Source organism: Camelus ferus, chromosome 5 (genome assembly GCF_009834535.1).
Source record: "Camelus ferus isolate YT-003-E chromosome 5, BCGSAC_Cfer_1.0, whole genome shotgun sequence".
Classification (NCBI taxonomy): Eukaryota; Metazoa; Chordata; class Mammalia; order Artiodactyla; family Camelidae; genus Camelus; species Camelus ferus.
In genome coordinates, this window is record NC_045700.1 from 91,426,985 (window position 1) to 91,450,420 (window position 23,436).

Sequence of the window (23,436 nt, forward strand, 5' to 3'; positions counted from 1 at the left end):
TTATTGCTGTTGAGCATCTTTTCATGTGCTTGTTGACAATCTGTATGTCTTTGGAAAAATGTCTATTCAGATCCTCTGCTCACTTTTTAATTGGGTTGTTTGGTTTTTTGACATTGAGTTGTGTGAGTTCTTTGTATATTTTGGATATTATCCCCTTACAGAATATATCATTTTCAAGTATCTTCTCACATTGAATAAATGGCCTTTTTATTTTGTTGATAGTTTCCTACACTGTGCAAAAGCTTTTTAGTTTGAAGCAGTCTCATTTGTTTATTTTTGCTTCTGTTTCCCTTGCCTGAGCAAACATATCCAAAAAACATATCTGAAAAAATATTACTAATACCAATGTTAAAGAGCATACTGCCTATGTTTTCTTCTAGAAGTCTTATGGCTTTAGGTATTACACTTAAGTCTGTAATGCATTTAGAATTTATTTCTTTGCATGGTGTGAGAGAGTAGTCCAGTTTGATTCTTTTGCATGAGCTGTCCAGTTTCCCCAACACCATTTATTGAAGAGGCTCTCTTTTCTCCATTGTATATTTTTGCCTCCTTTGTTGTAGATTAATTGCCCATATAAGTGTGGGTTCATTTCTGGGCTCTCTATTCTGTTCCATTGATCTAAGTGTCTATTGTTCTGCTGGTACTGTACTTTTTAAAAATTACTGTAGCTTTGTAGTATAGTTTGAAATCAATGCATGTGATACCTCCAGCTTTGTTCTTCCTTCTCAAGTTTGATTTGGTCACTTGGGGTCTTTCGTGTTTCCATATAAATTTTAGAATGATTTGTTCTAGTTCTGTGAAAAATGCCATTGGTATTTTGATAGGGATTGCATAGAATTTGTAGATTGCCTTGGGTAGTATGGTCATTTTCACAATATTAATTCTTCCAATCCATGAACACAGGATATCTTTCCATCTGTTTGTGACATCTTCAATTTCTTTCATCAGTGTCATAGTTTTCAAAGTACACATATTTTACCTCCTTAGTTAGATTTATTCCTAGGTATTTTATTCTTTTTGTTCTGATTGTAAATGAGTTTGTTTTCTTAATTTTCTTCTGATAATTTGTTGTTACTGTATAGAAATGCAAAAGACTTCTGTGTGTTAATTTTGTATCTTGCAACTTTACTGAATTCATTGATGAGTTCTTGTAGTTTTTTTGGTGGTGTCTTTAGAATTTTCTGTATATAGTATTGTGTCATCTGCAGAGAGTGACAGTTTTACTTCTTCCTTTCCAATTTGGATTCCTTTTATTTCTTTTTTCTTGACTGATTGTTGTAGCTATAACTTCCAATCCTCTTGAATGAAAGTGGCAAGAGGGGGCATTCTTGTCTTGTTCCTGATCTTAGAGGAAATACATTCAGCTTTTCATCATTGAATATGATGTTAGCTGTGGGCTTGTCATATGTGGCCTTTATTATGCTGACATATGTTCCTTCTGTACCCACTTTCTTGAGCATTTTTATCGTAAAAGATGTTGAATTTTGTTAAAAGCTATTTCTGCATCTATTGAGATGATCATATGATTTTATTCTTCACTTTGTTAATGTTCAAATTAATAATGTATCACATTGATTTACAGATGTTTTAAGGTCCTTGCACCCCTGGAATAAATTCCCCTTGATCACAATATATGATCCTTTTAATGTATTGCTGAATTCAGTTTGTTAATATTTTGTGGAGGATTTTTGCATCTATGTTCATCGGTGATACTGGCTTGTAATTTTCTTTTTTTGTGATATCTTTAACTGGTTTTTGTATCAGGGTGATGGTGGCCTCACAGAATGAGTTTGGAAGTGTTTCTTCCCCTGTTCTTTCTCTTTTCCTTCTGGGACCCAATAGTGCAAATGTTATTATGCTTGATGTTGTTCTAGAGGTCTCTTAAACTGTCCTCATTTTTTTAAAATTCTTTTTTTTCTGTTCAGCTTGAGTGATTTCCACTACCCTATCTTCCAGATCACTGATTTGTTCCTTTGTATCATCTGATCTACTGTTGATTCCTTTTAGTGTGTTTTTATTTCAGTTATTGCCTTCTTCAGTTCTCTTTGGTTCTTTTTTATATTTTCTAACTCTTTGTTGAAATTCTCACTGTGTTCATCCTGAGTTTGGTAAGCAGCTTTATAATCATTATCTTGAACCCTTTATGGGGTAGATTGCTTATCTCCACTTCTTTCAGCTCTTTTTCTGAGGTTATGTCTTATTCCTTCATTTGAAACATACTCCTCTGTCTCCTCATTTTCCCCAGTTTTCTGTGTTCGTTTCTGTGTGTTAGGTAGGTTGGTTATATTTCCCATTCTTGGAGAAGTGGCCTTTTGTAGGAGATGTCCTGTGGGCCCCAGCAGCATGCTTCCGTTTGGTCACCAGAGCTATATGCTCCGGGGTGCCCCATACAGGCTGCATGTGCCCTTCCGCTGTGAGGCTGACTCCTGTGGGCACACTGGTAGGTGGAGATGACCCCTGGCCCTGGTGGCTGCAAGGCTGTGCCTTGTGTGGTGGCTGTGAGCACACCAGAGGACAGGGGGAGCTTCTTCCTGAGCTGGCTGTGCAGCCCATGGGGCTGTGGAGCTGCTGCAGGCCCACTGGTGGGCAGGTTTTGGTCCCTGCGTGGCTGGGGAGTGGGCTTGGGCCTGGTATCAGCTCACTGGAGGGCAGGGCTGGGTCCCTGGCACTGATATGCTAGAGGTAGGACTCCTCAATGGCACTTTCTGATGCCAGGGTAACTGAGGTAGACCCAGCTCCCCAGAATGGCTGCTGCCAGCATCTCTCTGTCCCAGGGGGAGCCCCATTTGCCTGCTGCCTCTCTGGGAGCCTCTCCAAGGTCAGCAAATGAGTCTGACCCAGGCTCCTTTCAAGCTACTGCCTCTGCACTGGGTCTTGGAATGTATAAGATTTTGTGTGCTCCCTTTAAGAGCAGAGCTTGTGTTTCCCAAAATTCTGAACATAAGCCCCACTGGTTTTTCAAAACCAGACATTCTGGGGGTGTGTCATCCCACTGCAGGATCCCTGCATTGGAGCCTGGTGTTCCCTTTGCTCCTTGGGGAGGACCTCCATGATTGGGATAGTCTTCCCATTTGTGGGTTGCTGACCCCGGGGGGTGGGTATTGACTTACTGCATCTCTGCCTTTCCTACTCATCTCATTGTGGTTCCTTCTTTATGTCCTTGTGTCCTTTGCTATTCTGATAGATAGTTGCTCTGTAAGAAGGTGTAATTTTGGTGTGTCTGTGGGAGGAGGTGTCACCCAAGTTTCTCCCAGTGCCCAGGGCTGAATGGTGTCTGGATGGCTGTGAGTCTCCAACATGGGGATGGGGCTCGGCTATACCCCTGCCCCTCAATTTTGCTCAGCTCTGGGGTAGATCTTAGTCTCCACTGAGAAGTCTGTCCTGTGAGCCTCTGTTCCATGGGTAGGTTGGAAGGAGGGAACAGGGAGCTGAAGAGCCCTGGGGGAGGGCAGAAGGCTAAGGCATCCGTCCAAGGCGTGGCCACCCCGCTTGGGCATAAGGACGGGCCTCAGAATGGCCGCTGCTTTGGCCATGCTTCCTCAGAAGCCAGCCATGACTTTCCTGACGCCAGGGGAGCTGACGATTCCCCCAGGAGGACCTGAGCTGATGTTTGCCCCTCTGGGATCTGAGCCCCATTGAAGGAAAGAGCCCAGGCAGAAGGGGGAGGGAGGGGCAGCAGGCAGTGACGGGCGGGGTGGGAAGGTGGAGGACCTCTCTTGCTTGGTCTCTGTAATGAGGAAGTTCTCTGCAGCTCCGTTTCCTTTCCCTCGCTGAGAGCCTGAAACAGGAAGTCGGTCAGTAAGCTGGTGGCAGCAGCTGGGGCGACTGAGAAGAGACCGACGGCGGGTCACAGTGCAGGGGCCTCAGCTCCCCTTGGCGGCGCGTAGGTCCTGTGGGGTGGCCTCCGGCCTGGCCTGGGGAGGCCCACGCCCGCCATGGTCCCCTGCTGGAACCATGGCAACATCACCCGCTCCAAAGCTGAGGAGCTGCTCTCCAGGACGGGCAAGGATGGGAGCTTCCTCGTGCGTGCTAGCGAGTCCATCTCCCGGGCATACGCGCTCTGTGTGCTGTGAGTACCGTGCCCACCCACCCTTGTCCCTTTGCCCCGGCTGGCCACTCCTGCCCAGGCATGGAGATGATGGAGGTGCAACTGGGAAGAGGGGGAGCTGGCTCGCGGCTTAGCCAGGGACCCGGTTCTGAGATGGGGTGTCTTTATCCAGGTGGGATGGAGCAACCTGGCTTGCATGCACCACGGGTCGGTTGGTGAGTCCTGCTGAGGCCCATGGTGGACCTTCTTGGCCTTGGAGTTCAGGTTGTGCAGGGCCGGGGCTCTCCTGAGCCAGACTGGGGCCTGGTCACACACCCCAGCTACCCATGAGCTGTGGTGCTCCGGACTTCCTTGGGGTGCCAGGGGCTAAGAGAAGGGGGGGGGTGTGGGCTTTCTGAGCCAGGCAGAAGCTCAGGACTCCATGGTGGTGGCTGTGTTAGGCAGCAGCTTGGTCAGTTCAGGTGTTGGTCAAAGATGCCCCATTTGGAAATACTCCTGGAAGAGCAGAAGTAGCAAGAGGGACCCTTCCTGTGCCAGGCTCTGGGCCTTTGGAGGAAGCCATGGTTTGGGGAGCCATGAGTGTGGGATGGGTTCATTCAAGAAAGGATTTTCAGTTCACCCAGAAGTTGTGTTTGGGGCCCTGGGAGCAGAGGAAGTCCCCATCATCACTAGCAGGAGCCTCTTCTCTGCCCTCCTCAGCCCTTAGCTGTGTCCCCACCAGTCTGGGCCTTTTTGCCACCATCAATAGCCCCTGTCCCTTGGCTCTGGGAGGTTGCTGAATGTGCTAATTGTCCTAACAACTGAGGAACTGGCCGCTTGCTGGAGGTTCCTATTAAAACATGCTTCTCAACCAGTGTCTTAACCGTGGCAACATCACTCGCTCCAAGGCTGAGGAGCCGCACCCCTGCAGCCCTGCAGACTAACCATCCCCACTGGGGCCCCAGGCAGTGCCGGGCGCCATGGGGAAAGGGTGTGTCCATCTACATCTCTCAGGTGGCCTCCCTGGGCTTGCAGAAGGGTCCCTCCAAGCAGGCAGGCCCTGACACTCTCCACGCAAGAGGGGAAGTGGGTCCTGGACATGGGCCTTTTTGGGAGCATTGAATCTAAGCATTTGTCTGCCCTACACCCCATCTCATCTTCACAACAACCTCAAGTGTGGGTCCTTTTGTTGCTCCACTTTGCAGATGAGGAAACTGAGGCTCAGAAAGGTTAATGAGTGACGACTGTCAAAGCTAAAGCCATCTGCACCCAGAGGCTGCACCCAGACCACCAGACTCCCACTACCCCACGCCTACACCTGTCAAGCCACGTGTGAGCATAGGTTCCAGGTGGCAGCAGAAGCCAGGACATTTACAAGGGCCAGCTGGGAGCATTTAGAAATTAACTCAGGCTCACAGCTGGCTGCTCGGCTTGAGCTCAGACTGCGTCAGAGCCCCACCTCCAGTCCAAGGCCAGCTTCCTGCGGCCCCTACTCTCACACTCAGGGGAAGGGAAGCTGACCCAGACCTCCCCACAGGCACTGCCTCTATGGGGGACCCGTCAACGGGGCCATAGAAATGGTGGGGAAAGTCTGATCCGCCTCCACTCAGCCCACGTGGATTTCTCTCCCTTCCTGGGGACCTTGGCTGAAGGCTGATTCCATCAGGTGTTCCGGGGGCCTAGTCTCATGCCGGCCACTTCCAGGCTCTAGCCCGCTAACCTTCACAGCAGCCCTTTGACCGGGTGCTGTGGTTGTGCTCAGGCTACAGATAGGAACGTGGGTCTCTGACTCCAAACTGGGAGCAGCGGGACCAGCCAGAGCCAGAGCTGGGAGAGGGCTTGGAACCTCTAGTCCCACCACCCCAACTTTGCAGGGGAGCAGACCTCAGAGAGCTTCAGGCCTTTGTCCACACTGCCCTGCTGGCCGGTGGCAAGCTGGGGTCCAGGATGGTTTCCAGTATTGCTCTACCTCTCCTCCCTTCCCCTCGCCTGTGCTGAGTTAACTCTCCAAGCCTCCGCCCATGTGCAGGGTCTACCCCTTCGGAGGTGCCTGTGGTTCCTGAGATGTCCATCAGCCTCTTAGCCCAGGGCTGGACTTCCTGTCAGTCTCCCATCCCCAAGGCCCCTTTAGGTCCAGGCAGCAAGGCTCGAAGCCCTCCCCAGGGAGTCCAGTCCCTCGGCCAGGCTCTTGCCCCAGGCCCAGGGCTCCCATTTTCCCTCTGCTCGGTAGGGGACGCCACCCTTCCTGCAGGGCCAGGAGCCCCTGGAGGCTGTGGGACACCACGAACCACCAAATATCCCCCAAATCTGGGGGACCTAATTTTGCTGCCACTCTTAATGTTGCCAATTAAGGAGATTCAAAAATGGAAAAACCTACTAGAATGGCAACTAGCTGCCACTTGGCACCAGAAAGGCAGGAAGAACGTGCTCTTTAAAAAAGGCCAAAAGGCCTGTCTTAAATCAAATATGTCTACCTTCCTGAAAAATAGCTCCCCGGCCTCCATCCTTAGTTTTCTCTGTTGCCTGGTGAAGACCTCGCCCCATGCCCCCCAGGCCCACGGCCCAGCGGTGGGAACCCTGATAGGGGAGGAGCAGCCGGGTTGTCCTCAGTTGCACAAGCGTCAGCCTTCGCCCTCTGCTGTCTCTCTGGAAGTTGCTGAGAGTGCAGGACCTTGCTTGGGCAGCTGTGGGGTCAGGGCCTTTTAATGACCCTGCTCCGACAGGAGCCAGGACTGCAGAAGGAAGCCTCAAAAACTGGCCCTCCTGCTCTAGAAATATCCATATGGGAAAAGGCCTCAGAGCCCAGGGTGCCCAGACCTGTCCTGCCTGGGCCCCAGTGGCTGGAGCATCCTCCTGGCCCCTCCGGTGAGTGAGGGGATGGCAGGGTCCTTCCACTGCCCAGTCAGGCAGTTGTGCTCGGATGGAGCTCCAGGAACTGAGGGCAGCTTCCTCGGGAGTGGCCTTCATTCTCGGGAAAGAGGACAGGATTTGACTATTTAAATGGAACTAGGGAGGGCGGTGAGGGAGACAGCAAAAGACAAGGCTGCAATTCAGTATCGCCCACGTGACCTAGGAGTGCACATTCGCCCCCGGCTTAGCAAACCCACATTTCCTCTCAAGGGGTCAGCCCTGCCACCTGCCACTGGGCAGGAAAGCTCAGATCTCTCCACAGGAACTCAGAAAGCCCTGCTTTAGGGGGACCCCGGGGCTCATCTTGAGTCACAGAGAGCTGGAGGGGAAGACCCCAGGCAGCTGACCACGTGGTTTGAGGCCAGCTCTGCCTTCTTGCAGCCAGGGGCTTGAGAATGTGAGGGACGGCAGACTCTTCCAGCTGGGGCCCATGTCATCCTCATCTGGCCCCGCTGAACCCGCCAGCGGAGTCAGCCCTGGTCTAGGGAGTCCATGGGGTCTCCATGAGGGAGACATTCAGCGCATCTTGGATGAGGATGCTAAGAGGCTGGGAAACTCGTGTCCTTCTCCTGCCAGGACTGCACATCCACGTAGGGGCCAGCACACCTGTCAAGTGCTTGCTGTTGCAGAGAAGATGTCTGCCTTTGGGGTTGGGGGTCCATCAATGTAAGGGGCAGCCTCCCCTTGCCCTGACTGCGCAGGCAGAGCCAGAGCAATGGCCGGTGTCGTTAGGATACACCTCCCTCTCTGTAAGAGCAGCTGGGCCCTGAGAGTGAGCTGGGGCCTCTCACAGGACTGGGGCCATCCAGTGGGGGCTGCTGGGTTGGGTGGCGCTCCCACCAAACCATGCTGGAGAGAATTAGCTTCGCTCCCAGAGGAGGGGCCGGGCACATGCTGCCTGTGACTAAGCAACCAATACCTGGTCCAGCCAGCTGTGGTGGGGACAGTCTTGGTTTCCCTCAGCGCAAGTCTTTCCACGAGCTGCTCAAGCCCACCTCCGGCCTCCTTCCTGGCAACAGTGTCCCAGGCAGCCTCGTCAGCACAGCCAGAAAGATGAAGCACCAGAAGGACATTTAGTCACCGACAGTGCCCTCAGAAAAGGCATCCCACTTGTTGGGAAGAATGCGACAGGCCACTTGAGGTCGGGCAGGCCACGAGCCTTGCTCCCACAAACCAAAGGTGGTTGCTAACCTGTTCTGCCTAAAAATAACAGCAAAAGACTCATAAAGGGCTTATCGTGTGCCAGGTTCTCTTCTAAGCTCTTTACATGTATTAACTCACTTACTGTCCACACTGGCCTTTGGAGGAATTGTTATTATTACCCCCACTTTACAGATATGGAAACTGAGACCCAGAGAGGCTAGGTAACATGCCACGTTTATAGGATTGATAGATGGCAGGGACAGGACTTGAATTCATGCTGTTCTTGGAAGGGAGAAAGAGAACGGAGCCAGCAAGCCTGGGTGTGTGTAGGGTCAGGGGAGGCCTGGAGAGGAGACCCCTGGTGATGGAGCCACAGAAAAGGGGCTTCGGAGGGCAGAAATGTCCAGGAGAAGCGCAAAGCCATTTACTGCGGCGTGAATGGGTGTGATGTAATCCTCCTTCCTCCAATCCCCTTTCAAAGTTCAGTAAAGTTCACACTGCTGGTGAATTACTTAAGTGCAAATGCAAAGAATAAGGCTGTTTTTACTATCTGGTATTGACAGAAAGTGGTGGGAAATGCTGGCACAGGCCGTAGTCAGAGCTTGGAGGACCACGGCTCCTAAAACCTAGTATACATAAGAATTTGTCCACAGACAACTGTCCTGAGCATTCCTTCTGCATCCAAGGCCAGGAAGGATTGTGTGTAATGGATTTCTGGTACCTTCTATGTGGAGTGATTCAGAAAAACCATGGTTAATGTTGAGTGTCTCCAAGTTTCTGTGCCCATGCCTGGCACCCTGGAGAAATCCTTCCAGAACCAGGCTTTGGTGTGTCTTGCAAGCTTGCCTACCTGTCAGGTTAAATTCACCTGTGCACAGACGTTGGTACTTTTCTGTTGAGTGGTCCCATCTCCTGGAGTATGAACCCCGGCATGGCAATAAGATGTGCCCCTCGCCAGGCCTTCCCCCCTGCCCAGGGATGGAGTAAGAGAAGGTCTGCTCTCCCCTCCCTAAATCGTGCCATGTGATGCCATCCCTAGGGGCAAGCCCTCTGTGGTTGGCTAGGCCTGATGTGAGTTCTAGCATTTGCGAGATGCTAACCTCCCTGTGCTTACCCAGCATCCACACTGGTGAAATGCATGCTCCTTGGGTTCATCTTTTTAAATTGCAGTATAATTTACATCCCATAAAATCACCGTTTATACAGTGCACAGTTCAGTGGTGTTTCGTACGTTTATAATGTTGTGAAACCATCACCAATATCTAATTCCAGAACATTTTCATCATCCCCCTAAAAAACCCTGAACCCACTAGTAGTCACTTCCTATTCTGCTTCCTCCCAACCCTTGGCAGCCACTAATCTACTTTCTGTCTCTGACCATTTGTCTATTCTTGGTATTTCATATAAATGGAATCACATAGTAGATGGTCTTTTGTATCTGGGTTCTTTCCACCTGGTATAATGCTTTCAAGGTTCATCCATGTTGTAGTACAAATATTCCTTTTTACCATAATAAAAGTAATAGCCCACTGTATAAATATATCACATTTTATTTAGTCATTCACCAGTTGATGGACATTGGGTTGTTTCTATTTTTTGGCGATTGTGAATAACTGTGCTGTGAACATCCGTGTAGAAGTCTTTGTATCGGCATGTGTTTTCAATAGTCTTGGGCGGAGCTGCTGGGTCACATGGTAATTGTCTAATTTCTGTGAAACTATCAGACTGTTTTCCACAGCAGCTGGGCCATTTGACAGTCCCATCAGCAGTGTGTGAGGGTTCTAATTTTTCCATAGCCTCACCAACACTTGTCATCTTTTTGGTAATGACCATCCTACTGGGTGTGAAGTGGTATCTCATGATGGTGCTAATTTGCATTTCACTAATCATGAATGATGTTGATTGTCTTCTTTGGAGAAATGTCTATTCATATCTTTTGCTTATTTAAAAGATTGGGTTCTCTGTCTTTCTGTTGTTGTCATTGGATTGTTGAGAGGGTAGACAGAGAGAACGTGGGTAACCTGTACAACCAAGGCCAGCATGTAGTCAGCACCCTCTGAATGCTGGCCAGTATGTTTTACGTGCTGTAAAGCGAGTAGCGCCAGCTCAGAAGCAGAGGAACATAGCGCCCATCTGTGAAGAGGGGCCCACTGCAGAAGGCAGAGGAGAGCGGGGGCAGAGTGTTACTTCTGGAACTTCCTGGAGGCTGCGGGAGCCTCCGGGAGACACTGAGCTGTCATGTGGGGCCTCCTCAGAGGAAGTGCTCAGAGAGATGAGGCAGGAAGAGGACTTGAATGACGCACAAGTGGCCGGTGGCCGCTGGGGCCAGGGTTGAGCACCTGAGGGAGAGAGAGGTCTGGGGCACAGTCGCCAGGAAGAACCACCGAATGAAGCCAGGGAGGATGACGAGGTGGAGGCCTTCTCAAGAGTGATGAACTCCAGTGTAGGAGGGAGGCCCTGGGGGAGCTAAAGTCTCAGGGGCACAGCCGGTGGATGGCGTGGGGAGGCCAGGCCCTGGGAAGCAGGCAGGACAAGACTGCAGCTCCGTGGACCAGACCCTTTCTCTCTCCCCTGCTCGTTTCACACTCGCTTTGTCCCATTAACTAGAAAAACATGTATTTTCCAGGACCAGGACCCAAACCATTTGAGTTCAATGACTTGTTCTAAATAACCCCAGACAGGCCTGGCCCCCAAAGGCTCAGCTGGTCTGGCCCCCTCACTCACCAACCAGAAGCCTGCCTTCCAGAGGGGACAGACCCGATGAGGCCACCTGGGCGTCAGTGGCAATGCAGAAATAGACCTTCTGATAGACAAGGCGGAGATCCTTCAAGTGACTTTAAAAATATACAGTATTAAGCATAACATGCAAAGAGTCCAAAGTGCAAAGAAAGAAAATAATCGCCCAATCACTGAGACGGGAGACTAACATAGTTATCGTTCATTTGTTGTTGTATCTTCTCTCCCTACGCATGTATGCACATACATACATATACGCACACATACCTGATAGTATGTCGTTTGAGTCTGTGTTTTCTAGCAGCATTAGCATTTTGCTATTTAATTAACATTTCTTCCTAAGTATCATATTTAAAGGGCGCACAAACTCTATTACAGGACATGCCATCATCTATGGATGATTCCTCTGTCAGTAGACATTGAAGTTACTAACAGTGTTTTGTTGTTATCAACATGACCGTGGTGAAGGTCTTTGTGCAGATATGTGACATTTCTGGTGATAGATTCCCAGGGATGGAATTACTAGATCAAAGGATAACGTTTTTAAGGCTCTTGATGCAAAACAGCAAATCGCTTTCCAGAAATTCTGTTCCAGCGTTTGCTCCGGGAAGCAGTGCTAGAGAGCGCCCGCCTTGTTCCAGTCTCCCTCTTCTGAGTATTTTCATTTAAAGAAACGTTATTATGTTGCAAGGTGAAAGGTGTTCAATTTCTGTTCGTCTGGGTTTGCATTCCTTGATGGCAGTCATGGTGAACGTGCTTGGATTATTGACCTTCATCATTACTCCTTTGTGAATGGTCTGTTCCATTCTCTTTGCCATTTTTCTTCTGAAACTGTAGTTTTTTGGTTATCTATTTGCATGAATTCCTTATATCACATTTATTACAAATATTTTCACTGTGTTTTGCCTTTAAACTTTGTGTTTTTTTTTACAGTCAAAGATTGTAAAATTTTGTAAAGTCTATCAGTCTTGTTCTTTTGCAAATTTTTTTCCCCTTTGTTTTCCAATATAGAGACTGCCTTTGCACACAGATACTCTGTTCTGTTTCTTCCTGTGGGAGGCAGGGCCTTTGGAGCTAATAAACTAAGAGATGACTCTGCCTTTCCAAGCTCTGGCAGTTTGTCTAGTTCCATGGGACCTTGGTTTCCTCATCTGGCAGGGCTAAGAATACCCACATAGCACTGTGGTTGGGTGGATTGAAGAAAAAGTGTGTATCATGTGTTTAGCACAGTATTTGGCAAAAGCAGATGGAGAGATGACAGGTTTTTTGGTTTTGTTTTGTTGTTTTACATTGAACACTTTAATCTCTCTGGAATTAATGAATGGTGGGAAGATTTATGTGTATTTTTCTCAAAACCTCTTTCTGAATCATTTATCCCTTTCCTTTTGAGATCCCTCTTTTACTATACAGTAAGTCTTCTGTATCTCTTTCTTGCCCATTTACCCAAGTCCATGTATCTCTACTTTTCTTACAGCAATTTCATACCAAAGGCATTACCACAATTTTATAAAATATTGTACTTTAGGATTTTCACATTTATTCTTTTCTATTCTTCTGGGTGAACCAGATGATAATTTTGTCAAGTTGGAAAAAATGGTTTTGGGACTTTGATTGGAATTACATGAAATCTTTAATACAACTTGTAAAAGTGGACATTTTAGTACTTTTCAGTCTTAACAATAAATATAGCTATCTCTATTATTTTAAATGTTATCACTTCCTTCATCTAGATCTGGCATGTTTTTGTGATGATTACTTATGATTACTTTATAATTTTGTTACTGTTGTGAATGAAACCTTTTGTGGTAACTGATTACATACAGGGAAGTTGTAGAATTTATAGATTCACCTTTTATTCTATCACTTTACTTATTATTTCAAATTGTTTTCATTTGCTTCTCTAGGATTGTCTTGCTAAACAATCACATCATATACAAATTATAACTATTGTGTGGTCAACTTTCAAAATATTTATAACTCTTATTCAGATTTCACAATTTATTGCATTGGCCAGTATTTCTAAAATTTCACAGCAGAGGGTATTGGGAATAGAAAACATCTACCTAAGGCAGAAGTACTGTGAGAATCAAACATGGTATTGCCTGGGAAGGACAGTATCTGGGACAAAGTTAGCACTTGATAAAAAAAAAGTTAGTTGTTCTTTTTCATGTCAAAGAAGGAGCTGTCTTTTCCTAGTTTTATAAAGAGTTTTTGATGGACTGAGTATTAAATTTTATCAAATGCCTTTTTAATAGCTATTGAGATGATTATGCTATTTCCTTTATTTCATTTACTGGTGTAATAGCTTAATTTTATAGAATTCCTAATATGAACCACTTCTGCATGATTAAAGTGAACTATTCTTGATTTTGATAATTTTTTATTGTACTCTGAAGTTTATTTAGGATTTTTGCATGTGTGTTCATAAGTGAGATTGATTTATGTGATTTTGATCATGTTATGGTTTAAGACTTATGTAAGTTTCATAAAATATCCTGGAGACATTTACATAGTATCATCATTATCTGATTTTTTAAATATATAAAAAAATTGGCAAAAGTGCTTTTCCTCAGAGCCATTTGTAGAGATAACTCTTTAATACTTCCTTCAGTTTCTTCTTTGGTATTGATTTATTCTTGTTTTCTATCTCCTCTCGTGTTACTTTTGATAAATTACATATATTTTTCATTAAACAGCCCATTTGTTGAGATTTTCCAATTTTCTGGCAGACGATTATGCATGGTTTGCTATAATTTTAAGTTTCCTCTTTTATTGCTGTTGCTACCTTCCTTTCTCATTACTGGTTTTACTTACTAGTTGTGTTGGCCAGGATCCCAGCAGAAAATAGACGGTATGATCCAAAGGAGGGTTAGGGTTAGAGATGGTGAGTAGCCTGGGGCCAGTAGCCATGGGAAGCCATCCCCACTGCTGGACTGGAGGAAGCAGGGCCATCTGACTTGAGCTGTGGCCTCCCAAGGAGCAACTCAGCCACTGCCAATCTGCAGCAGGTGGGGTGGGGTCGGGTCAGGGGAGCAAATACCCCTCTCTCACCTTCATAAGTTAGTGGTGAGGCAGCCCACACAGGTCAGCTCGCTGGACACAGGGCAGGTGCAGAAGGATAGAAAGTGGGTGTATTGGAGGTCGAAGCAGAGGGTGTGAGAGGAGTGTGTCCAGCTCACTTACATTTTTTTCTTCTTACTATTCTATTTGTCAGAGGGCTGTCCATTTAATGCTCTGCTTTGCAAGTCATATGCTCTTAGATTTATTCACCTGCTCTGCTTTTTACTTTTATATTAGAAAGCTAACGGTGTGTTCAGGAGTCCCTACCGTGTATATGTTTGAGGACAGAGAAATGTCTTCTGTGTTTCTCACCTCCCCTCTCCTCCTGTACTGACCTTCTCAGGTTTGTCTTCCTCCTGGTTGAAGTTCTCCATCCCATAAGCTGCTATTTACCGCCTCTCTTGCGGGTGTAGTGCTGACTGTGGAGTTCTAGCTTTTCCACTTATGGTCAGTCTTTCTTACATCGTGCTGCTCCATGTTCACAGTTGGTTTTTCCAGTTTCAGAGATGCAGCTGTCTCTTAAATCTTACTGAGTTCACAAATCAGACTTCCCCTCCAGAATGTGTTTTCTTTCCTTTTTCTTTTTGCAGTGATTCTGTGTAACATGGAGATACCACCTTTGAGCCCATAGAAAACTGACACTGTTCTTTTGAGTGGTGATGTTTTTCTAGGTCTGGTGATTTTTCTTTTCCAACCATGAACTGTTAGGAAAAATTGGATCTAATTTTTTTCAAATTGGCGTGGGTTTCTGCCCAATTCCTCTTCCCAAACATAAAAGAACCAGCAGGGGTGGGAGTGGGAGCCCTCTGATCCCAAATCCACCTGATGGGTTGAGTGATGCGGGGGTGGTGTGGAACAGATGGGTGGGCTTCCTCCCAGGGTCTCATGCAAGGAACCTGCCGGACCCCCAGGCCGCTTGGGCTTAGCACGTGCCCCCAAAACACTAGCTATCTTCCCTCTCACCTGGTCACCAGGCTGCCCCCCCTTGCTTTCTTCTTTCTGACCTAATGGCTTCTTTTTCTTACTGCTTTTGGCTGGGATGCTTTGAGGTTTTGGTGATGCATGGAGAACATCCTTGGTTCCTAGGGCTGACGTACGTTTTCTCTTATTTCTACGCTGGTCTACGTTTCATCTTATTTCTACTTTTTTGAATGCAGTTTCCAAGTCTTGTTCTCCCATCCCATCTTGTCCAGAAGTCGGCAACACTCACGTAAGAAAAAAAGAGAAAACACGTACAAACAACATTAGAAATTGGAACTGATATACCACGAGGGTTAAGAAGGGGTTTAAAACAATTACAGAACATGCTAAGTTGATCAGCAGAGTGAGACAGAGACACTAATGAGGTTCTCGAATTTCAGAGTCTGATTTCTCTCTCTCTCTCTTTCTGTGGGGCTCTCCTTTGATGCTTATGGCCATGCTTGTCAGTGTTTGTTTGGCAAGGAGTAGTCATATAGACAATAATATTTATCTGAGAGAATAAATAAAGTGCCACAAAGTAGTTTCTTCCTATTTCCACTTGCTTATCCTCTTAAGTAAAACTTCCCAAACCATGATCTGAAAGTGCCCTTCCTGGGGGAAGCATCTTCCTGCGTGGAACAGCGCAGGCACCTCGAGTCACTCATAGCCACCCAGCAGCTGTGAGCAGTCACATGGGAAGTTTGCTCTAAGCCCCACTGCATTTGAGAGTGGAGTAAACTCGAACGCACTGGGGATGGATGAGACTGGGGTGGACCCAACATCATCCCAGCCCATCTCCAATATTCCTAACACGCCCTGAAATGTGACCCAGTCATTGGAAGAAATAGCAGCTGAGGACCAGTGTTAGTGCCCTAGATTGTTACTAGGTCACTGTAAAGAGGTGGGAAAGGGCTGGAGGGGACCCATGGCCCCCAGCGAGCACGGTGTCTGGATTATGTTCCAGTGCAGTAGTTGTCAAAGATGATTTGGTTGTGGAATCCTCACGCTAAACATTTTACATATAAGATTGTATGTGTGTGTGTGTGTATGTATATGTATGTTTACGCATATGCGTATATGTGTATGTTGTGTATCTGTATCTGTATATGCACACGTACGTATATGTATTCGTTTATGCATAAAGGACCAGGGGGACGTACGGATGCCAGTGAGTGTGGGAGGCCAAGGAGTGTCCACCTCCATCTCCCTGCAGAGCCCCCAGCAGCCCACAGCCTGCAGTTTGGACCACCTGCTCCCCCAGGGGTTGTGTGTGGCAGGGGTGGGAGTGGGGGTGATGCTCTACACTTTCCCTCGAAGATCTCCTGACTCAGCCCCAGGGATGATGCGTTCGCCCGTACATTGGAGATGCTGAGATACTACTATCAAAGGGGAAAGTCCTCTCTTCCTATTGTACTAGCCTTTGAATTCTGGTCTGTTTGAGTAATATGGAGCTGTTTCTCTGTTTCAGTGTTTCTAGAACATCTTTGAAAAAGCCATAAAGGCTTGTCTGCCACACTTGACTAACTAAAGGACCTTCCTGCTCTGTACGCTGTCTCTGTTCCCCTCCTTGTGACTCTGTGTTCTTTCTTTCTGTTTACAAGCTGATGTCTGGGGCCTGTTCAGCCTCTTCCACAGATGAGCTGCCCTCAGCCAAATAAGATGCTGTTCTCGGCCCTGGCCTGATTTGCATATCTATAGGAGGAAGTGTCTCGAGAACAGGCGCTGAAAGCCAAGAGCAGCGCAGGCTTCCAGCTCTGGCTTGTGCCTGGCAGCCTCTGCAGAGGGTGCTGAGACCGGAGGGGGTGGGGATGGGGGAGTTAGGCTGGGGTCTGAGGGGGTTCTCCTTTTCCTGGACATCTCCGGGAGGTGAGGCACAGGATAGAGATTCATCCTGCAACCTCTGAGATAAGCCAATTGTGCTGTCAGTTCAGGCTCTAGGGAAAGGACAGGGAGCAGAAGGATGAGAATTAAAGGGATGAGAAAAAGAGAGAAAAAAGAACTTTCCCATGAGAAATGAAGAGATGTGTGGAAGTGAAATTACCCAAAACATTCTCCAAAACCTTCTATAAACATTCATTGATTCAAAAGCCATTAAAAAATATTGTAAAATTGACCACGTAAAATTGTAAAACTACTACACAGCTAAAAAGAAAAAAAAAACTTAAAAATAAATAACTCCAAAATATATTATAGCATATATCAAAGTCTTATGAATAAATAAGCAAAAGATGATCAAAAAGGAAGCAAAAAAAGTGTGAGCAAAGACATGAAAAGGAATTCAAGTAGCGAAACATATGATGTTCAACCTTTCTCACACAGAAAGACAAATTTAAGCAAGCCATCATTTTTCTTTCAGCTCTCAGATTTGCAAAAGATTAAAATGTCTGATAACAGCCAGTTGGCAGTGTGTGGGGAAATTGACACTTTCATATCCGGTTGATAGGGGACAAAATGTGACACAACTTCATTAGAAGGCAATTGTTAGTCTCTATCAAAAAACAGTGTCCCTCAGCCCTGCTGTTCTTCTTTTAGTGATTTATCCACAATCACTAACAAATGTCAGTGAGTGTCATGTTTAGTGTGTTCCGGGCTAAATGTTATTATTGTCCCCTTTTTACTGATGGGGTAACTAAAACTGGATTCACCAATGTACACGAGAGGTAAGAACAGGGATGTTGGCTGCAGCATTATTTATAATAGCAAAAAGCCAAAAACAATGACACGTCCATCATCACAGTCTAGTCAAACAGATAACGGCACGGCCACGTGGTGGAGCACAGCTGGACAGGTTACTTTATTCTTTTGGTAAAAAAAGCGAATTTCAGAACAACGTATATAGTATGAAATTATATGCATTGAAAAGACGTGCCTGTCTAAGTTTGCGTGTATGTTTCAATGTTCTGGAATGATTTACAGAAAGGAGTAGGAAACCTAAGGGACTCACAGGGGTGGGGGAAAAAGACACTTGCTTTTCATTTTATACCTTTCTGTGGGGTGTTAAATTTTTTTAACGAGTGTATCGTTTAAAAATCAAGTTAAACAATAGCATAAATATTTAGTGATGCGCCAGGCACATGAAAGGGTTGAAGTAAGTGAAACTTCCATACTGAAGCAGTGACCACAGGAACAGATGAGTATCTGTGAGCTGGAGTGTGGCCCCTGCCTGGGGCTGGGCGAGATTTCACCGTCCACGAGAATCCCAAGTGGGGAAAATGGGGGAGGGGAGGTTATGGTGAGTGAGAGCACAGACCAGCCATTTCAACTGGAGTGTAAGACCCAGTAGCCTTGCACCACACCATTCTGTCTGTGGGCTCAGCAGCAGAGCCAAGGGACCTCCGTGGCCGCCAGCTGCCACCAGATTCCCTGTGGGCTGTGTCACCCGGCTGGACCATCCCTCAGTGGGTCCCTCTCCCAGGGTGCTCAGACTTGACAACTCCACCTTCTTCTCGAAAGTTTTAGGAAAGTAAAAAGTAGCTCTCCTTCCTCCTCCCATTGGGGAGCCTCTGGACCAGAGCTTCTAGAAAGAGACGAGAATCCGAAATTCCTAGCCCTTCAGTGTCGGAAGCAACCCTAAGGCTCACTCACCAGCTGCCGGGGAAAATCCAGGCCTCTGAAGGGATGGTGGCTGACCTTCAGGGCAGAGTCTCCAGGGGAGGCAGCCACGGGGGTGGGGGAGCCCCACAGAAGGGAAGTGCTGGACCCAAAGCCTTGCCAGCCTTGCCCTGGCCGGCGGGACCCTCTGTGTGGCCGCACCCAACACCCGCTGGGCACGGGCCCACCTCGCTCAGCCCCCTGGAGTCTGATTTCGTCTTGAAACACCCCCTCTGGCTCCGTTCTTTCAGCCAACAGGACAGCTCGGAGGTTGAGGAAGCCCTTCCAGATGGTGGACTCCTTCAGATCAGACAGCATAGCTGTCAAAGCGCCAACGTAAATCATGTCCAAAAGACCCCGGCCGCCTTCTCCTAAAGCTCCTCAAGTGCTGAGGGGGTGGGAAAGGGGAAAGCAATGTCTCCTTCCAGGATTGCTTGATGTCCAGAAAAAGGAATGGGTAGATTCTAACTCAGTGTTTGCTCGATTTCAGGTACCGGAATTGCGTTTACACGTACAGGATTCTGCCCAATGAGGATGATAAATTCACTGTTCAGGTAAGACCTTTATAAACCTTGAAATCTGACCATGACTGGAGCCTCTGTTGGCCAAGAAAGAGTGAAAAGAGGAAGAAGGGACGAAAGCAGGTGTCCCAAGCAGCCTAGACACGGGGGCTTGGCTGAGCCTGTATTTCTCCTGGAAGAAGCTGGGTGGGGTGGCTGAGTGGGTAGGCTGTGACCCTGCAGGGGCCCTGCCCTGTGACATGATGGACATTATTTGTGTTCCTGTGTGTGATGGGGAAATAAAGGAAAGAAGGATGCTCTGAGACGAAGGAGAAGGGACTGTGGCTGGTCGATTATGCTCTTCAGTGCATCCAAATGCATGAGAGCAAGTGGACCAGGAAGGAGAGGAGGGAGGGAACTTGGAGGAGAACAGACCTTCGTTTTTGAGGGGCTAGAAGATTGCCTAAAAGATTAGCCCAAAACAGTACCTTTTAATTCGTAGAGATCTGTTCTGTCAAAGGCTGATGCTCAGGGCATCTGATTTCATCATGTAAAGTCCAAACATATAGAACTTGCATTAAAGGTTAAAGAAAGCCAGACAAGATGCACCGACTCTGGGAAGACCACCCTCCATACAGTGTACACGGCAAACACCACAGGTGTTTTGCGACCACAATGCATTTCAGCCCAGTGATGTGGAGGCCAGGGGAGCTTTTTCTCTGGCTGCACCGATAGAGCAGGAGGTGGGCAGAACAAAGGAGGTGACGCTCTTCGTGTCCACAGTGGGGGTGGAGGAGTCACTCTCAGTTCTCCAGCCCTTGGTGAGAGGCACCAGCCGGCGGAGTGCCCCCACCACGTGCTGAGCAGAGCAGCCGCGATAGATGAGGGTTGGGACTCCACGTCATAGGGGAGTGACGACAGGGTCTGTGGGGTTTCTTTGAAAAGGAAGTAGAAGTGGAAGGGGCGAGCTGGCGTGGAGTCACTGATCAGAAGATGTGGAAGGAATGATGCATTTTGTGCAGAACTAGGATGCAGTTGTACAGACAGAGCTGGACTCAAGGGCAGGACAGCAGGCAGGTCCCTGGGGCACAAGTCACTGTAAATACGTCAAGCCGAAGAAGCTGAGAATGCCTCTGGGAGAGTGTGTATGAGGATCAAAGAAACCACTTCAATGAGCCACTTGGCACAGGCGCTGAGACCCTCAGGGCCTGGCATGAGCCAACCCAGGAGCTCATGAAGCTGCCTTCTCGGGAATGGGGCTGTTTGCTGCAGGGCTTCCATGGAGATGCAAGTTTGGGCTCAAGTAGAATTGCTTCCCACTGTAGAGGGCAGGCTGAGTGTTGCTTCTGGCTTCTTGGTCCTTCCCATACGTGCATCTGCACTAGTGTCTAAAGAATATCCACTGAGTGTTTCTGGGTAGACACGCCCATGTTTCTCAGCCTCATCACCAGGGACCAATGGTGGCATGCCTAGTATGGGACGGTCGTTTTAAGACTTGGCCACTGCTCATCACTGGGACAGCTGCGTCTCCTGTGGGCTCCTCACCTATCAGGGAAGAGGCCACCCGAGGGGGGCCTCCCTGGGACAGACAGTGGGGCTCAGAGGACTCTCATTTTCCCAGGTCTAGGACTGTGTGAACTTTCCCACAAAGGTTGGCGTCCTTGATAGGTGGTTTGCTGAAAGGAGTCTAAACTCTCTTAAGTTAAAAGTTAGTCAGTGCTTTTGATCTATTTTCCCCCTTGTGGTTTCTTCTATTCCTTCAAAGGGAAGAAGACTTTAAGTATGACTAGGCCTTAAGCTGGAAAAGACATGACTTTGTGGCTTCTTGTATAGAGTTTGTACCCACAGCTCTAAACGTCTAGACTGCTTCTAGGTCTGTTCCCTCTCCTCTTCACCTCTTGCTGCCAAAGGCATCACACATTCCTGGGACTGACTGTCTGTCCTGCAGCAGCTTCAGAATCCGGGGCCTTCCCAGGCTTTGGGGACAGATTGTGGTTGCCTGAGGCCCATGCTCAGCCAGGGTGATGAGCAGGCAGGTTTCGGAGAAAAACTGGGGCCCTGCTGGACATGTCTGCCCCTAACACCAGCACTGGGCCTGCGACCTCCTTGGTGGCCAACACCTGATCACCAAGGTACAGGGAGCTATGGGGCCCTGGCAGCCAGGGCGACTTCCACTCCTAAGGCTCTGCCTTCCGCAAAAGATACATCACCTTACGGAATAACCAGAGTCACTGTGTGCTGAGGAGCCGGTTAAAGCACATGCACAGTTAGGCCGGGTCCTGGCGCTGACGGAGCTCCCGCAGTTACCGATCGGGGTCTGTTTTAACTCGAGTTCCTCTTTTCATGTTGAGGCAAAACCTCATACTCTTTTCTGAGCTTAGCCACAGTTTCTAAATAACTCACTCCTTACACCTGAATCTGTTTGGGGCCACGGAATATGAGGCTCCCCAAAATAAGAATCGGGCCTGAAACGTTGCCAAGTGAAGCAGCAAAGGCTTTCATCTTATTTTAATCACCTTAGCTCTTCGCGCTGGGGCCCCCGTCTTTCTGACAAACTCGAAGAGCTGCTCCGTCCTCATCTGCTGCAAAGCGACTTCACGAGGTCGGCCGCGCGTCATGGCCCGTGACGTTCCCACGTAGCTCAGGCAAAGAAGTGATCCTGACGCTTAGTGACTTTATGCTCACTCCACCTTCTTAGACTTATGAAAAATCCGAGATGGGAGGGAAGGGTGTAAATCGTAACTTCATTCACCCCCTTGCTTTACATATGAATGTAGCTGAGTCCTGCAGAAGTGGGGCTCACAGCCAGTCTCCAGACCTACCCTTCTTTCTTTCTTCGACCCCAGAAAGTGTGTCCACACCTGGCTGGGCGTTCTTGGGGAAGGATGGATCTGCCCTTAGGAAGATGGGGAGGCAAGGAGACGTAGCCTCTCAAAGAGGGAGGCCTCTTTTCCTCCCATGGGTGTAGATAACATTTGATCCCAAATGTGGTCCATCAGTGAAGCTCCTGGAGCACAAGCAGACGGCTCTATCCCCGGCTGTCTCGAGTCAAGATTGTGCCAGCTGGGTGGCCTTGGGCGAGGATGTGACTCCACTGGAAAGTGGGAGTCACACACATGCCCCTGGGTACCCATAAAATACCCAGCCCTGGGGAGCGGTCGGTGTGGGGGAGCCGCCGGCACCGCTGTTACCGGCTCTACCTGCTGTGAGAGGGAACAGACCTCACACGAATCTGTGGCATCTGTGAACCCACATAAGTGAGCTCTACCTCGTGCTCAGGTGAGGGAGGAGGAAGAATGGCAGGAAATGAGATGGAAAGAGGGAGAAAGACAAGCGAGAGGAAAGAAGGGAGGGGAAAAAGGAGAAAGGGAAAGAGAAAGATAAGCGGGAGGAGGAAAAAGCGAAGGAAGAAAGAGAGAGGAGTTAAGGTGAGTGTGGGGGCAGTTGTGACAGAAGAAAAGATGGAAATAGGTGTAGGGCAAAGAGGCAGCAGAGAAGGGGGGCAGGGAGCCGGGCGGTGTTCTAGAAGATTCTAGGCCGTGCCTTGGGGTGGTGGGAAGGGGGCAGGTTTGGGGGGGATCAGGTTCCCTCAGCTCTGCTCTGTGGGCTGTGGGTTGTGTCTCAGTTACCTCAGGAACCCATGGATTTAAGTTGTTCAGCAGCCACCCTAGGTCCTGAGAACATTCTGGACTGGAGGCTGAGCTGCTGTGCTGGGGGTGGGGGTGGGCAGGGCTCTGAGCACCATGTGAGGCCAGAGGGAGGCCAGCCCCTCGGCCCTGGGTGTCCCGCACCGAGAGTGGTTTCTTGTAAGGCCCAGACTCCCTCCCAGGCTTGGAAAGGGAAGTGACCCTCAGAGGAGGAGGGCTGACTCCGGAATGAGCCGTGAGGCTCCTGCTGCCTTTTGCAATGACCCTCCTCCCTGGGACACGGGGCTCAGTCTGAAGCAGGATGAGCAGTCCTGATGGGCCAGCCTGAAGGGAGGCCCCAGGGCAGGCCTGTCACATAAACAGCCTGACACCACAGTCCAAGCAAAGGGGGGCCCTTTGGCTCCATTCCTACAACCCCCTCAACCCTTGCTGTTCTTCTGACATCCTTCTTACCAAGGAGAATAAAGCTGAAAATAAAAACCGCCCCGACTCCCCCATCAGAGCCGAATTCGCTGCGAACTTCCTGTCTTTTCTCGTGGTTGAGATTCTGTTCAGGACGTTGACTGTCAAAGTCAAGTCAGAGACACACACAGGTTTTAAGGCACGTTTATGTGAAGAGGGAGTTTGAAACTGTCAGCCTCGTAGACTCTCGGTATTCTTTCCCCATTTAGAAGAAAACCCCAGCGGCTCGAGTCGGGTGAGACCCATGACTCAGTTCCTGGTCCCTGACGTTGGCCCGCACGTTGCTCCGGGCAGTGTGGCTTTTGGAGAGAGAAAACAAAACAACTTTCTAAAAGCTGTTCGGTCACAAGTGTCCGGGAGGGTTGACGGTTAAGCCATTGTTATTAAGCTCAGGAAGAGG

General features: G+C 48.4%; 1 protein-coding gene and 1 long non-coding RNA gene across 2 annotated transcripts in view; one reads left to right on the forward strand and one right to left on the reverse strand.

Annotated features, from left to right (window-relative positions):
• Nucleotides 1-2,399: 2,399 nt before the first annotated feature.
• Nucleotides 2,400-22,227, reverse strand: LOC116663802. The gene is made up of 3 exons (XR_004320153.1): nucleotides 22,145-22,227; nucleotides 21,133-21,137; nucleotides 2,400-2,411 (listed from the first exon to the last, which is right to left on the reverse strand). It is a non-coding gene; the product is annotated as an uncharacterized LOC116663802 (long non-coding RNA).
• Nucleotides 3,731-23,436, forward strand: part of INPP5D (inositol polyphosphate-5-phosphatase D) — a 114,159-nt gene continuing 94,453 nt past the window's right edge. Inside the window, exons 1-2 of the mRNA XM_014564707.2 lie at nucleotides 3,731-4,069; nucleotides 18,918-18,981. Of these exons, the coding sequence (XP_014420193.2) occupies nucleotides 3,936-4,069; nucleotides 18,918-18,981 (198 nt within the window). The 5' untranslated portion in view covers nucleotides 3,731-3,935. The remainder of the gene's footprint in view (nucleotides 4,070-18,917; nucleotides 18,982-23,436) is intronic.